This window comes from Euprymna scolopes, chromosome 14 (genome assembly GCF_053919585.1).
Source record: "Euprymna scolopes isolate OS-2025 chromosome 14, ASM5391958v1, whole genome shotgun sequence".
NCBI classification, from domain to species: domain Eukaryota; kingdom Metazoa; phylum Mollusca; class Cephalopoda; order Sepiida; family Sepiolidae; genus Euprymna; species Euprymna scolopes.
Window position 1 is genome coordinate 25,596,067 of NC_136495.1, and position 18,080 is coordinate 25,614,146.

The following is an 18,080-nucleotide window of genomic DNA, read 5'->3' on the forward strand; positions in this document are numbered from 1 at the left end:
GAATTCATTCAAAACATATCGCTAAAACCAAAACAAAACAACATCTCTCTCTCTCTCTCTCTCTCTCTCTCTATATATATATATATATATATATATATATATATATATATATATATATATACATATATATATGTATGTATTTATGTATATATATATATATATATATATACATATATATATACATATATATATATATGTATGTATTGAGCACTATATATATATATATATATATATATATATATATATATATATATATATATATATATATATATATATATATATATATCGGGGGAATTAAATTATGCAAGTAACATTTACAAATTCATTCAAAGTCAAGGAATATATGTATATGTGCTTGTGTAAGAAACACCCTTTATACGACAAATCTTCATCACGACGACATTTTCAGACAAGCCTTCTTTATATCCGGTCCAAAACGGACTTATTTCTATTTTTTTATCATGTTATTCTTTTATTTATAAGACAAGCAGACTTACAACAAGCATTTAACTCGCCTCCTTGCCGATATAAGTGCAGGATGTGTGGCTTGAACGGCCCGAATAGCCACTTATCACGGCGCCCCTTCAGGCAGTAAAAGTCAGCAACGCCTTGCAGTTTTCTGCAAAACACGGTACTTGTGCGACGAGCAAACGCATCGAGACATTTCGCCAAACCACAAGTGATTTGTTGAGTACTACTTTGATGAAAAGACCCGTGGAATTACATATGTTTAAACCAGGAGAAGAACAGACGGACTAATATTATCTAAAATACAGCTTAACGCACTATTATTATGCGATCAGTATAAATGCTAGAATTTTTTGTTACGTAGTCAGCATTATGCGCGCACTTGAATATAAAAGAACTTAAAATTTGCTCCTAGGGAACTATTTTTTGCTACTCTTTGCGTAATATTCTGTAATATCATAATTGCTAGTTTATATTTATTAACGTAAACTCATGAATCCTTGCTCAATAAGCGCAGTCTTAGCGGTGTAATACTAAAATCTAAACTGGACGCTTAGCATTTATTTATTTATTTATTCCCATTTCTATTCATTCTTTTCTTCGAGTCTCTCCAAGACTATCTGCGCCATGCCGACGGAACGTATGAACATTTTCGGCTGCATAGCCTTCATTCTTACTTGCACGGCAGCAAGCCTCCTCACTGCCGGTTGTATAATACCTGACTGGAGAATCACGAACCAAGAAACGGAACGTCTGACAGAGAAAGAGGGCATGTTAAGCAAGACCACCTGCATCAACTCCATTTGTCGTACCGTTTACGTCCTGGGTAAAATTGACGGAGGTGAAGGTAAGAATCGTTCGTTAATATCAACTTTTATGAGAATCCCCCACCCCCCAAAATAAATTCCGGCCAGCACTATTTATAAATGCTTTATTTTTATTCATATAAAACTAGCATGGGTACTCGGCGTTTCTCGGGTATTTCTATTTTTTTTTATTATGTTATTCTTTTATTTATAAGACAAGCAGACTTACAACAAGCATTTAACTCGCCTCCTCGCCGATATAAGTGCAGGATGTGTGTGTTGAGCAAAAAAAAAAAAACAAAAAAACAACAAAAAAAAAACAGGTGGTAGTTAGCAGGCAGGCTCGAACCCGTACCGCAAAGGAGGAAAAGCATGTGAAAAAAGTGACGTCTTTGCTGTTGCGCCCATCCCCAAACCAAAATTGACGAATATTTAAATTAAGGCTAGTCAATCGAAAAGAGGAGTTTATTTTCGAAAATATCAGCGCAAAAAGCGACCCCTCCCTGTAGAAAAGTGCCCAGTCAACTGGAAGGAATGAATGTTTTAGTCAATTTTTCGATATTTGTTTCCGAAGGGACAAGCTTCAAAACGATACCGATCTCATGAAAATCTGTCGCCTCTGTCGAAAGTTTTAGACATACATACATACATACATACATACATACATACATACATACATACATACATTTAAACAGACAGGTGAGCTTTATATTATAGATTAAGTGCACACATACACAGAATCTTGGGAGTATTTTAACCTATAAAACTATATATAACCAGTGCTTACAATGAAAACGTTAAGTAAATAAAACGCAGAAAATTTTTTATGATGGATGCACCGATCATGGAACAAAGATGGCATATTCCAAAAATCAAGTATTTTGATTAAGTATTTTTTTTATTTAAGAAAATCAAATTTTAATTGTTCAATGTGCAAACAACCAATCACCATATTTGATTTCATTGAATGATTTTATTCAAAATTCATTCCTGATTACCCCCCCCTTAACAATCTCTCCAGGACCAAGAGCTCATCAATGGCTGCTAAAAATACTTACTCGCTAAATAAATAAAAAGAACAATACTTGGTCATTTTTGGATTTTTGGAATATAGTATCTTAATGCCGTGACAAATAGATACACCATAAAAATTTCTTTCATTTTTGTTTTCCTAAATAATTGCAAGTCTTAATAAGCACCACAAAATATTAGTTGTTCGTTGGAAAATTATTTTGCTTTTAAGAATCTACACTAGCCATAATATTATTTAAGTGCTCATCAGTTGTTTACCAAGGTTTCACCACTTATAAGGGCCAAAAGCCACTCGAGGATAAGGTTTAACCGAGTGTCACGTAAACCCGTGATGCTTCGTAATGATGGTGTTGAATTTAATGTTTTAAGATGCCGACTCAACAAGAATTTGTTTACATTAGATTTGAAAACGATAATGTTGCAGAAAGCTAGGAAGCAGCTCCGCGATATTGTGTTCTACAGATAGACAGTTGTAAGAAATATACTTTGCTTATGGAAATTTCGTTTAGGGAAGAACGAATGTACATAAATGTAAGACAATGACAGAATCGTTAGGAAATGTCCTCCAGACCGTTGTGGAATGTTGTCGAAACGGATGATAACATTTCATGCTAGCAAGACTAAGTTGTTATCCTTTAATAATTACAAGAAGCCTCTACAAGCGTCTATATTCATGACAAATAACACCCTACCTGAGAATTCTTCCTTCAAACTCTTCAACATTCACATGAAATATGAACTGGAATAAATACATCGAGGACATTGCGAAGGGTGCTGCAAGGAAGGTGGGCTTCCTCTAGCGTGCTAGAAAACTGCTTACACCTGAGGGTATTCTATACCTCTATTCATTGCAGACCCTTTTTTGGACCCTATACAAGAGAGAGAGAGAGAGAGAGAGAGAGAGAGAGAGAGAAGAGAGAGAGAGACTATTGATAGATGTACCAGCCCAGATGTGGCAACAATACTCCATACATGGGCGAATGGTGGCCTTATAGAGATACAGGATAATTTCAGGCGTGAGTAGCTTTTTAGTACGGTAGAGAGAGCCAACCGTCTTCGCAGCAGCCTTAGTACTTAGAAATGCTCTGGCACATATATAATTACAAGAAGCCTCTACAAGCGTCTATATTCATGACAAATAACACCCTACCTGAGAATTCTTCCTTCAAACTCCTCGGCTTTACATTTGCGATCGATATGAATTGGAACAAATACATTGCGAAGGCTGCTGCAAAGAAGATGGATTCTCTCTATCGAGATAGAAGACTACTCATCCCTGAGAGTATCCTGCACCTCTAAAACGCCATCATTATTGCTGCCATATCTGGACGGGTGCATCTACTACTACTCTCTCCTTCTTGGATAGGGTCCCAAAAAAGTTTCTAATCTAATAGTTCCCACTTTATCAGCTAAGCTCCAACCCCTGCTCCATCGCTGCAATGTTGCATGTCTGTGCCTGTTTTACAAATATTTTAATGGAATGTGCTCTGATGAACTCATTGCACTTGTGCCCCTCGACGTTCGAGTGGTGCAAAACTGCCCCGTTCAGAGAATTAATGTTACCTACGCTGGGGCGGGCAGTCCCGTAGTTATTGTTTAAAATTAGGAACGGACAATGGAAGTGAAAGGTACTTACTTTTTGTAACTAACAAGTGAGTATTATCTGAATAAAAAAAATCTATAAAACGTCTATAAACAGTTAATCTTAAAATTATTTTTTATAAGCAGCTCTCGGTAGAAAATTAAAACTTTAGCTCGGATCAGCATAGACAAGCAAAGGTGCAGTGAAGAGGAGGAGGATGACCATAGACACCTCTTCCCCAATTTTTGAGTGGCCCCCCTTTTTTTTACAAAGGTGTCACCACTTATCAAGGCCCGGAAGCCACTTGAGGATAAGGGCTAACGAGTGAACAGTGGTCAAGGGGAACATGTCACAGTAATCGTTAGTAATGGAAATTTGGTATATTGGATTACTTAAGGGAACGGTTCATCAAGAATTACTTTACATTGGACTTGAAGACTACCATATTGTAGTCAGCTGGAAAGCAGGAAAACAGAAGAAAGGCGTGCAGTTGTGCCTAATTTTTTTGTTTTGTTCTTTTTATAACTCTTCAGAATAAATAAAAAATACATAACTCAACATGGATCTTTACAATGATATAAATGCAACTTTGTCTGTACGTGTGAGTTCGTTTCTTATAGACCACGAAACGGCTGAACAGATTTTCTTTAAAATTTACTGAACTTTAGTGTACAAGTCTGGGAGTGATCTTAGTTAAGTTTTTTCTCAGAATACCCCCGATAATTACCGATAATCGATAATCGAAACCGTTATTTTAATTTATTTATCATCGGCAAAGCCATTTTACCATGTCGTCACTTAGCAACAATGATAGAACGACGGGCTGTGAAAATTCTACTGTGGGTAAGTTGAGAGCGTGTTTTGTTTAAAAAATTTTTTTCTTTTGCATGACGTGGTCTTTAAGTTCAAACTCTATATGTAAATTTTTTAATTTTTTTTTCATTAACTGCAAGAATTTTATAGGACTTGAAAATTTACATGTTATTTTTTTATTTTTTTTTGCATGTCGCGGTCGGTCTGTAGGTTCAAACCACGCACGTAAATTTCTTAATGTTTTTTTTTATCGTTAACCAGAAAGAAGTTTATAAAAGGAACAATAGATTCTCTAGAATGTAATGTAGGATAACATGTATTTTTGGTTAAGTTGATTTTTTTTTTTTTTTTTTTACATGGAGGTCACCACTTATCAAGGCCCGAAGGCCACTCAGGGATAAGGTTTACTGCACGAAGGCATGTGAAGCTTCTTTCCGGGCGATTTCATGAATTTCGATGACAATAAAATATAGGAATGTGAAATATTCGTTGATCATCATTCAATACCGGGCAACGCCGGGTCTCCCTGCTAGTGTAATAATAAGTTTAGTCAAAATAGTTTTATTAAATTCCATGCATGTTATCTTTTGTCAAATTTTTTTCAACCAACTTATTTTAACGACTTATTTATTTTTAATATGTATCCTTTATTTAAGTTACACTCTAAAGCACATGTGCTGCGTGCGAATGTGTGTGTGTGTGTGTATGTGTGTGCGTGCGTGTGCGTTAGTCCTTCTTATCTTGAAGTGTCAGGAAGCTGTTGGCTGCTATCGTTATCAACCCATAAAACCTTGTCCGCAAAACGATGTTTCTCCCGCTTTAACCCTGTTATGTTCCTGCAATGGCTGGAGTAGAATGTGCCTGTTTATTGTCGCGGTATGTTTTCTTTTATGCCCACGCGTCTCATGGAAGGCAACACAGGTTAGGCCGTGACAATAGGGATCTTTTGTCAAACCGGTTGACGTTAAAATTGCATTCGGCTCAGAAAGTGCTTGGCACGTACTCGTTAAATTTTCCAAGTTTCATCCATCGAGCCAAACGTGTTTTATAATCACACATTCTTACAAAAGCGCTCACGTTATGCCTATAAATTCAATGAGCTTACCTATATATAAAAAACAGTAGATGTATGTATGTGTGTGTCCGTGTGTATATATTCAACCGATAAACTTTTAAACTACTGGTCACATAACACTGAAATTAACAGGAAATAGTAATCATACACCAAAGATGGTTTGTAGTGAGTAAAATCTTTGTTTTATGGATAAATAATGCGTACAGAAATATGTCGACAATTTGAAATGAACACTTTGTATTTCAAATTGCCGACGTATTTCTGTTACTTTTGCGCATATGCAAATTCATTTATAACTTGAAGTGGTTTGATTTTAAAATCTTTCTTATCTATCTGGCGATAGCTAAAACGGTATGGGACGCGACTGGAGCGCTAAATGTTTTAATTTACATTCCAGCTGATGGCATCCAACTCATTTTTTACTTTTGAAATAACTACTATATATTAGGTACAATATGATATTCAATAGAGAATTTGCTCTGTAATAATAAATACAAAATCTGTATGAATCAAAATATATTTAAGCATATTTTACAACCAGGAATGGTCGGGTGCCTCAAACTAGTATATTTAATAATTAGATAAATTTAGAGGGAACAAAGAATGTAAATTTTACGTTACACCGGTGTAGCGTAAAATATTCCACTGTAAAATTCTTTTTTATCTATAAAAAAAGTACAACTATTTTTAAGATCGGATTTTTTTCAATTTTAGATACTTATCAGATGAATTTCTGTACAAGACATATCTAAGAACATTACTAGACATATAAATTACCTTTGTGTGAAATTTGCAAAAGATTGGCTCAACCGTTTCGGAATCTATGAGGAATGAACTCACACACACAGAAAGTGATATATATATATATATATATATATATATATATATATATATATATATATATATATATATATATATACTAGCAAAAGTACCCGTCGTTGACTGGGTTCAAAAACAGCCTACAGAAAATGGACTCTGATTTATGAAAGTATGATAGTTTATGAAAAGGAAGGGTTGTAAAGAGATAGCTTCGAATTTGGGGGTATCAAAACCAAAGCAAAATATGATGAAAGTAAAAATAAAATAGATAAACCACATAATTTATTATACCATACCTGTTCGTACTGAAACACTTATCAAAATATTCTGTGGATCTATATTAAAAAAACCTTGTTAAACTTTGTGACATATTTCCATTCTATGGAGGTCAGGTGCGAACGAACACCCCATAATTTTATTATACCATATTTCTTCAAACTGAAACATAATTATCAAAGTATACTTACGCAGATAGATATGAAAAGTCTTTATTAAAGTTTGTGCCTATTTTCATTCTATGGAGGCCAGGCGCGAACGCAGACTCCACAATTTTATTATACCATCCCTATTTAAGTTAAAACATACTTATCAAAGTATTATTATGTACATGTATATCAAAAACACTTGTAAACGTTTTTTTTAAATTTTTAAATTTTTTATTTCCATACTTTGTGGACCAGTCGCGTATGCAGACCCCACAATTTTAATGAATCATTATTATGCCAGATCAAACATACCCATTCCAGTGTCTTGATACATCTATCATTATATGTGAGCAGTTTTCTATAATAGTCAACCATATAGGAGCCTATTCGTGACCAGGCACACACACGCAGACGTTCAGCTTTATATATATATATATATATATATATATATATATATATATATATATATATATATATATATATATAAAATATTTTTATTGCACATAAGTATCGTAGGTTTGCAACAACATATGCCACATACAAATCCAATACATCTACCCTGATCGCTACTATCTTATGTAGCTTACGGCCACCATTTTTGTCACATTCACTAGTGATAAAATGCTACACTACATCCGATGAGAAACACAATCACAATCGCCACATCTACGGAGAAAGATGTTCCTATTTTTATTTCTCAATATTTAGTGCTCTCACCGCTACCAGTTGTCACCGGGTCCAATTCTATATTTTTCAACTATAGTGTGATTACACACTCCATAACTGGCTAAGACATACGTAATCATAACATATTCTTTCCGATTTCCACATCCTAAATAATAACAGCTTCCTGTCCATGTTCCGCTCTTTCTGATTGGCTAAGACCTGCCATTCGCATATTCCAGTATGAAACTAATTCCTAAATAAATGAACATTTCTTAATGTTGACAACGTTCTCCCCATGAGATTCTAGCGCTACAAAAAAGAAAAAATATACAAACATATTAATCGCTCATAAACAGATAATTAAATACTGATAACCTTATTTACTGGAACAAACGTGCACAAGTAAAAACTTTATATGCATAACGTCTTTTCCGTCTTTGCTTGCACGTCGGGTACACTAAAAATTGTAAACACAGCAATGGGTTGGAAATGTAAACATGTATAAAATACCGACACTGCACTATGCCCCCCCCCCCCAATAAATCTTGCCCTTACTTTACTATTCCGGTTAACTGATTACCTACGCTACAGTTTTAACGTACATTTCAATGCATACTGAAACACTTATTTGTTATATACTTGTGTTTTCACCAATTTTGAATTCTGTGGAGTATTTTACTTAAGTTTCTTTTCCGAAATGATTCTCGAAATTGCACACATATTAACTTTTTTGGATGGGGTAAATTTGTACCTTAGATCCACCTCCACAATTTTCTTTAGAATGAAGACTTTTAGAGGCTTTCAACTATGCTGATTAAGAAAATATTTTGCGGAGACAAGTACTTATAGAGTTATAAATATATAAAGATATGTATTATGTACTGTAATTCACTCGCTGCCAGGTTTGTACGCACGCGTGATAAACAAAACTACTTTATCTTTTTCAGACATGGCCACCCCAATTTTTTATAGCATTTGCAGGTTTTTATGCTGACAACGATTTTTTTATTACATTTTCACCCCAAACAAGGCACATTGCCACTTTGGTGTAGGGGGCTACTATCAGGGGTAACATCTACTGGGGTACTATGTGGGAATTTGGGCAGCAAGATGTCTGTTCATGTTACACTTGAACTTTTGCACGTAAGTAGAGTTGGGGAAGCAGGAACCTGGAATGGAATTCCAAAGTCTAGCGGTTCTGGAGAAGAAACTACTGGAGTAGAAAGATCTTTTACATCTAGGGTTCTCTACTGCGTGGGGGTGAGATTTAGCTGCCTGTCGGATTTGTCGAGGGTGTTTACGTCGTGGGGGAACAAGTGCTTGCAGTTCGTCAGAGCATTCTCCATTAAAATACTTGTAGAACAGGCAGAGGGATGTAACATTTCGTCGATGGGACAGAGGCTGAAGCTTAGATGACAGTTCAGGGCCTATCAGATTGGCGACTCTCTTTTGAACCTTGTCTAGGAGTGAGGGAATAGTAGCAGATGCACCAGCCCAAATATGACACCAATACTCCATACATGGGCGAATGGTGGCCTTATAGAGGTACAGGATACTTTCAGGTGTTAGTAGTTTTCTAGCACGGTAGAGAGAGCCTACCTTCTTTGCAGCGGCCCTTACAATGCTTTCAATGTAATTGTTCCAACTCATGTTTCCTGTGAACGTTAGGCCAAGGAGTTTGAAAGATGTACTCTCAGATAAAAAGTTATTGGCCATTGCTATTGGTGGTAGAGAAGGTTTCTTGTAATTATTGTAGAAAACTAATTTAGTCTTGGCGTCATTGAACGTGACCATCCATTTTTGTCCCCATTCCACTACAGATTGGAGGCCATCCTCTAGTGTTTCTTCCATTTCTTTAGATATGTGTTCATTCGTTTTCCTGTCGTGCCTGTTATACAGTGTGCTGTCATCAGCATATACAGTCCTGGTCAAAATGATAAGACCACTTAAGAAAGTAAGCGTTTACGCATATTATCGAATTTTTAATCAAACAAATGGTTGAAACCATTGCCAAAAGGGAAAATATGATGAAAAAAAATGAAATCTGCTTTATTCGAAACCTTAACCCTGATCTAATAATTATTTTTTAAAAACAAACATTTTCACCTGGTCAAAATGATAAGACCACTGATAATTTATCTAACAAAAGGCAATTATAAATTACTAAAAAGGGTCTCAGTATTTAGTATAGCCTCCATTATTACGAATTACTTCAAAAATTCTCTTCGGCATTTCATTTTTTTCCATCATATTTTCCCTTTTGGCAATGGTTTTAACCATTTGTTTGATTAAAAATTAGATAATATGCGTAAACGCTTACTTTCTTAAGTGGTCTTATGATTTTGATCAGGACTGTATATATAGTCTTTGAAGTTTTTAACCTTTAAAACTATACAAAAAATATTTTTTATCATTCGTTAGAAAACCATCTAGTCAGTAAGTCATTTAATCACCTGCAATCACTGCATCAACTCGCTCTCAAATTTACTATTATACTAATAATTTATTTTTCAAGGGATCTTCAGTTGTTTACCATGAAACACTGTTTCGGGTATTTAAAAACAAAACAGTATATTACATCATGGCTCCCTAGCAGTCTTGATCAAACACCACCACCCTTAATCTTAGGAAGAAGACATGTTACAAACATTTGATCCAATTTCCTATTCTTAATTGCAATTACTAACCTTTTCATACTATAAAAATGAATTTCTTGCCTGTGCTATTCATCAATTTCCACATCTAAAATAAATAATGAGTTTTGTATATATATATATATATATATATATATATATATACATATACATATATATATATTAATAAACGTCGTAATTGTTTTGCATTACACGTTAAAAAGACGACATAAAACTGGAATTTAATTTAATACTATTATTGTCAGAGTCGAAATGAAGATTTGAACAACAAACAGAAACAGCTAGGACTGCTACCACTGATTCTACTCTAAGCTATTTTTTTACGAGGGAGGGGGCAGGCTTCCACCGGGCAACACCGATTAAGGGCCCTGCTAATAATAGATAATACTATAAAGTATAAACCGAATGAATGAAAAAAGTGTAATCTTTGTTTACTTGAAGCATACCACATAGTGAATTTTAAAGAGGAAATTTTAAACAAAAGTTAGATGCTATACAAAGATGTCTTCATAGAAATAAATTCCTGTTATCACGACTAAAACCTGATTAAAATAAAATTGAAAAAGAAATATTTCCTGAAGGGTAAAATGTAAGTATGGATAGAGAATGCTTAAATTTAATACTAAGATTTTAAAATGGTGCAATGAATAAATTGATTATTAGATTATCATGTGAACATATTGAAACTAAAATGATTATAACCTTAATAGGAGAAATAAACGTAATTTTAATTTCAATAATAGTTAAGGAAAATAAAATAGCACTCGGATGGTTTCAATAACACGACGTTTAGGATAGATTAAAATAAGTTTAATCAAAATATAAAGTGGAAGAAAACTAAGTCAAAGTTTGAACTGAGATTGTTATAAAGAAGATAATGTAAGAATTATAAGTTGAAAAATAAACAAAGGTGATTAATAAATACAAAAGTCTAAGTATTAGAATATTGATCAATAGAATTCCATTAAATTGATAAATTAGTAAAAATTGACCAAATAGAGTTACCCCCCTTTAAACGTAAAGATTTTATGGATGATAAGAAATTAGATGATAATAAAGGAAAATAAAAGACTTGGATAATGATAAGAATTGAAAAGATAAATTTCAAATTTAAATTATTAGCACAAACAGCCTGAGATGAAAGTACATTTTAATTAATAATATTTAAATTAAATTTTAATCACAGTTCCTTCTTAAGAAATAAAATGTTAAGCATAAATATCAATACGTAGATCGTAGAATGTAAACAAAGTTTGTACGAAACTATGGTAGACCGTGGAAGAAATAATCGAGCATATAAGTATACAATAAAATTTGAAGGGGTTGATTAGTATTTGGAAATAAATTATTTAAATAAATTGGGAAGAAAAATAATTCTTGAAGTAAAAAAAAAAACTTAACAAAAGATTAAATTAATATTCAAATAGGTAATTGGTTGAAATATAATTTAAAAGTAGAAATATGAAAATGGGACGATTACTAAATACGAAGGCTATTGAAAAAAAAACACAAAGGAAATATAAAGATGGTGTGTAGGTAGGTCCAACTGCTTCTCTAAAAATAGAGGTTATGAATATATTCACACACACACGCACACACACATACGCGCACACACACACACACATATATATATATATATATATATATATATATATATATATATATATATATATATATATATATATATATATGCTCAACTTTTTTCTGGTTTCGAATCTCACAAGGTTCATTCAGCCGATGAGTCGTAAACGACGAAACACGTGCCGTGGATAATCAAATAATAATTAAAGGGAAATTATTCTAGCATTAAAGTAAAAAAATCCCTTTCGCATTAATAATTGAATTCGTTAAAAACATATCAAAAGCAAAAAGGAATAAATATATGATATAAAAACGGGGTACATTCTAGAACTAATGTGAGTTACTTCAGTGACAGAGCTTTAGGCTTCAGACTCGCAGGGTCATATTTTTTAATTTCGTTAGGTTCAGACGCGATAATGGATCGTAAACGACGAAACACGTATCTAAGCACCGTATATATATATATATATATATATATATATATATATATATATATATATACATATATATATATATATAATGTATATATATATAATGTATATATATATAATGTATATATATAATATATATATATGATGTATATATAATGTATATATATAATGTATATATATAATGTATATAGTAATTTATAAAATATATATGGCGACTAAGCTACACTGAATATTCTGCGTTTCATCCACTGTAGGATTCGTCAGGTTTATGCGCGAATTTTGTGGTTGCTTCTTGTTTTTATATATGTTGAGGATTTCTAGTTAGCCAATCAGCTTTCTAGTATCCACCGCGCCCCCTCCTATCAGCCAATGGGCATGAATTTTATCGAACAAAGGATCTGTTTTAGAACTAGGTTAGTGGTTTAAGGTAGATCTTTCCCTCCTTTTATATATATATATATATATATGAATATACCTATGTGTACACACACACATGCACACGCATATACATATATATATGCATATATGTGTGATCGTTTATGTATATTCATGTTTATTTAATTTATTTATTTGTTTGTTTTCTATTGTTATTGTTAGTTTTAAAGCTATTTTGTATCGCTATCCTAGAGTGAGTTTTATTTTGTGAACACAGTTGTTTGCTATTTCTCGTCTACAGTTTAATAGATTTTGAGGTTCTTTAAAGTACAGGATAGCAAATTTTTCATGGAGGCATAATTTACATGGGTCGTTTAAGTGTCTGCATGTGGTAGCCTGTCTCATTATTTTCCATTCGACTACCGGCGAATGTCCGCTTTCTTTGAGTTCCCAGTATTTATTCGCTAGTGTTGTTTTTATACGGTGTTTTTTTTTATTTTTGATGGTACTTTTGTGGTCATAGTATCGGGTTTTAAAATCTAAGGAAGTCATGCCTATGTAATATTTCTTGTTATTCGGTTTTTCTTTCGCAAATATTGTTGCTAGATAAACTACACTTTTTGTTAGGCATTTATTTTGGACTGGGCAAATTGTGCGGTGTCTACAATTGCATTTATCTTGTTCGTTATTATTATTATTATTATTTATGGTATGGTTGTTCTTGTCCGGGGTTGGTTTGTTGTTATTATTATTATTATTATTATTATTATTATTATTATTATTATTATTATTTCTGCTAGTGTTGGTTTTATCATCTCTAAATTTTCGCAACAATTGTAAGATAACTTCAAGGTATTTTTATTGAAGATTTTGTGTAAGGGGTTGGTTGCGTGAAAGTGTTTTTTAATCAGATCTAGAAATTTCTTGCCAAGTTTTGTTTTTAACATTTGATTGTATGGGGCCGTATACCAAATTATAGTTCTTTTTCTTCTATTTTTACTTTTATTATAGTTGTTGGTGTTTTGTTGCTTATATTTGATATCGATATTTTTGTATCCACTATTTTTTAGGGCTGTTTCGTAGATATTGGTTGACCTGTTAAGTGCATTTTCATCGCTTGAGTTATTACCGAGTCTACTTACGATCGAGTTAGGAATGTGTTTTATAATTGATGGTGGGTGGTTGGACTTAGGGTTTACGTAAATTGGAGTAGCGTTATCTTTTAAGTATGCTTCATATGTGTTTTTATCTAAGTTTAACGTGACGTCCAGGAAGTTTGTTATTTTTATGTTAGCTGATACGTCCGCTTTTAGGCCTAATTTCTTCATTCTTTTGTGTATGATTTTCTTAAAGTTTTCTCCCTTGACTTTGTTGGAGTTTTTTATTATAGCTAGTCCGTCATCTCTATATAGGCCGATATCCGTAGTATAGAATATGTTTGTGAGGGTATATAGAATGAATAATCCCACAAGATCTGATGCCTCTGCAGAGTCTCTGACACCCATCGCGAAATCGAACGAATTTTTCATTTTAGTTTTTATCCATTGGTTATTGTTATTTATTAGAACTGATTTTCTACATTTTTTAATGATGTTGATTTCTTCTGAGGATATATCAGTGTATGCCTCGGCAAATTCTAGGGCAATGTTAAAAAGTTCTTCGGATATCGAGGGATAAAAGTCTATGATGTCAAACTGTATGAACGTACATTTATCTTTGTTTTCTATATTTTTAAACCAGGTGATTGCTTCAGTAGTATTTACCCACTGGTTGAGTTCTAGGTCCTGTTTGATTTGTTTGTTTACTCTAGAAAGTGTAGTTTTGCTAATTCTACCTATTTCTGGTTTAGTTGGGTTTATCAGGCGGGTGCTGGGATTATTATTAAAGTTCCATTTGTGGTCTTTAAGCAGAATGTATGACTCTCTAGGTTTCAATTTGCCAACTTTATCGCTAATTTTTAGTTTATCGGTAATTTGTTTACTTTCAGTATTTATTATATCTATGTAGTCGCATTCGTTTGTGTCTAGTTTTTTGTAGTTTTTCGTAATGTTTTCTGTGATTAGTTTGTTATATTCTTGCTTATCTATTTTGTAAAAGTTTCTGGTTTTATCTGCTTTTACAAAGATTTTATTAGAGTTGTTTATGTTTCTAACGATTTTGTGTAGTTTCCGTTGGAAAATGTTAGGTTGATTGTGGAATTCTAGGTTTTTAATTACGTTTAAAAGGTCATTTTCAAAGTTTATCAAAAGGTCTACTGTTTTCGCATTTTTAAGGGTTTTAAAACCATAGGATTCTTTTTTGTTTACGTTTTCATTTTTAAGGAAGAAATTTGCTCGTCATCGCATTCGGCTTATTAGTTCATCTGTTTTTTGGATTAATTTAATAATATAGCTATGCTTGCTGGGTGTGGGGATGTTTTTTATAAAATATATATGGCGACTAAGCTACACTGAATATTCTGCGTTTCATCCATTCATTGAGTAAATGAAGTAGTTATACTTAGCTCCTAAAACAGTCGAGCACTCTCAAAAGAATTTATTTCACCACATTAAAAATAGATATGGAAAGAGTTAATTTCGAAACATCGCTAAATTACTAACTAGCTCTACCTACGTATTGAGCACTTTTGAAGTAAGTACTTAAAGTTTACGCATAAATCTATACTTTCGTATATTAAATTTATGTGAGTAAATGAAGTAGTTATAATGTATATATATATATATATATATATATATATATACAAATATATATATATATATATATATATATATATACATATATATATATATATATATATATATATATATATATATATATGTATATATATACTTCAGAATAAATTCATCCCACAAATCATCTGGTATGGAAACCTGTGGTCATAGGTCTTACAAAATATTATTGGCAGTAATATTCAATAAGGACAATCCCAACTAAATAAAAATTTCTCAATATATAAGACAGAGCAAATAAATCAAATTTTAGTAATTCAATAAATTAAATAAATTCTAAAGTAGGCATACATTCCTGTTTTCTTCTTTGTTTAATATAAACAAAGAAGAAACCAGGAAAGTATTCCTACTTCAGACTGGTAACTTGCGCCGTGAATTACTCGAAATACAGATTAGATACCATTATCTCACTGCTACCAAAGACCTTCACTTCGAATTTTACCATGCAATTTGGATGTGAAATTCAATATCCTTTTCATTAACTTCCTTTACTCTATGACATTTAAATGCTTAAAAAACTTTTAATTGTGATTTTCCATGTCTCACTGGTTTTAGCAAATAAGGTGTAAACCATTATGATTATTTGCTAATATTTTCTCCGCTGAAGAGATGATAGACATCGAAATCCTATAGGAAAAAGAGGTATAATATTTCATGTATTCTTTGTCTTACATATAATAATAACATTTTTTGGATTTGAAATTTAACCATTTCACGTCACAAATTTTAAATTTATTGAATTATTAAAATTATATATATATAAAGAAATTTACAAGGTCGCGCCACTGTCCATGTTAATGTTTCGGATAGATCTTCAGTTAAAATCATTAGTCCTCATTAGGCGACTTTAAAAGGGTTGCTTTCTACAGAAGAAACCAGTCCTGTAGAAAGTAACCTTTTTTTAAGTCACCTGACGAGGATTTCTGGATTTAACCGACCATTTGTCCGAAATATTAGCATGTACAGTGTTGCGACCATGTAAATTTGTTTTATTGATAAGAATATATTTTGCTGTTTTTTTTTTTAATGAGCACTCTTAATAACCTCGTTTAATACATTAGTTAATATATATATATATATATATATATATATATATATATATATATATATATATATATATAAAATAAGAGATAGGAAATAATATAATTGGGCAACGAGGAAAAGCAACGAACTTAAGTTATTAGCATATGATGTGTTCCTGTTACCCGATATGAAACTACTTCCAGTAAGAGGAAAATGTAGATAGAAAAGAGAAGCTAACTGAGAGGGATAGGCGTACAAGCGTCCGTGTGTTCGTTCACATACGCGCGTGCTTGAAACGTAAATGCGCAAAATATTAATGACTTCCGCAAATATTAAAAACATTTTTTGACCAACGCACATCTATTTTTACAATGTTTAAATGTGACGAAATCCAGTCGCACTAGTTGTTTCTAGATGCGTTCATGTCGTTAGAAAATATAGCAAACTTTTTGTTATAATTGGCAACTTTATATCGGCAGAAAGAGGAGATAACATGTGATTAATATATATATATATATATATATATATATATATATATATATATATATGCAAATATATCTCTCTATATATAAATAACAATAAGAAGCTTGTCAAAACACGGGGCCTCTCCCAGACGAGAGCCATCATCCCAACTGATGTCAGATGGGGATCAGAGCGTTGATGATGTAAGGATAGGAGTTTGGGTTTAGATGCATTAAAGGTAACCAGCCACGTCTTCCCCCACTGATATATATATATATATATATATATATATATATATATATATATATATATATATATATAAGAAATATATATATAAGAAATATATATATGTAAATAACAATGTTAATATTTACAGATTTAATCATATTTACAAATTTAATCACATACTGAAAAAATGCTTAGTATTAGACATAGTATATCACTATATGAAGAAGTAATCTTTTTCCAAATATCATTTACAAAATTTATCGTTTAAAAACAAGGAATACAACATACAATAGATTATTCCGACGGAGTTCGAACGTGGGCTTTGTTTCAGAGGAAAATAACTATCGAAATTGAAATATAGAATTGCATGAAATTGAAAGTTTGAAAATTGTAAAGTTCGAAAAAGTCCAATGTTCAAAATAGCGTAAAAGAATATAAGTGATATCCAAGAATACAGATATAGTCTATTGCTTGATATCACTTTCAATATCCCCCCCACACGCGCGCACACACACACACATATAAGTTTAATGAGTAAAGTTAAATTCTGGAGATTACAATATATACAAATATATTTAAGTTAAGAATTTATTGCTTGAAACAAGGAATATATGGAGAAAAATAATATTTATTTCCTTAATCCATGTATATCAGCAGAGGGAATGAAATGCAATTAGCAAAATGTACAGCTATGAATAAACAAATATTTTGCTGTTCAATATATATATATATATATATATATATATATATATATATATATATATATATATATATATATATATATATGACTACCCGTGATCCGTTGGGTCAGTATGTTATATTAGCTATGGAATTCATGTATGAGCGTGACACTTGTGACGTAAAGAAAATAGTTTTTTTCTGACGTAACAGAAACATTTCTATGAAAATAT

At 32.2% G+C, this 18,080-nt stretch overlaps 1 protein-coding gene across 1 annotated transcript in view; it reads left to right on the top strand.

The window, feature by feature from the left end:
• The first annotated feature begins 324 nt into the window (after positions 1–324).
• The window catches only part of LOC145292921 (uncharacterized), a 31,052-nt gene continuing 13,296 nt past the window's right edge, over positions 325–18,080 (top strand). Inside the window, exon 1 of the mRNA XM_080139085.1 lies at positions 325–1,315. Within this exon, the coding sequence (XP_079995211.1) occupies positions 1,096–1,315 (220 nt within the window). The 5' untranslated portion in view covers positions 325–1,095. The remainder of the gene's footprint in view (positions 1,316–18,080) is intronic.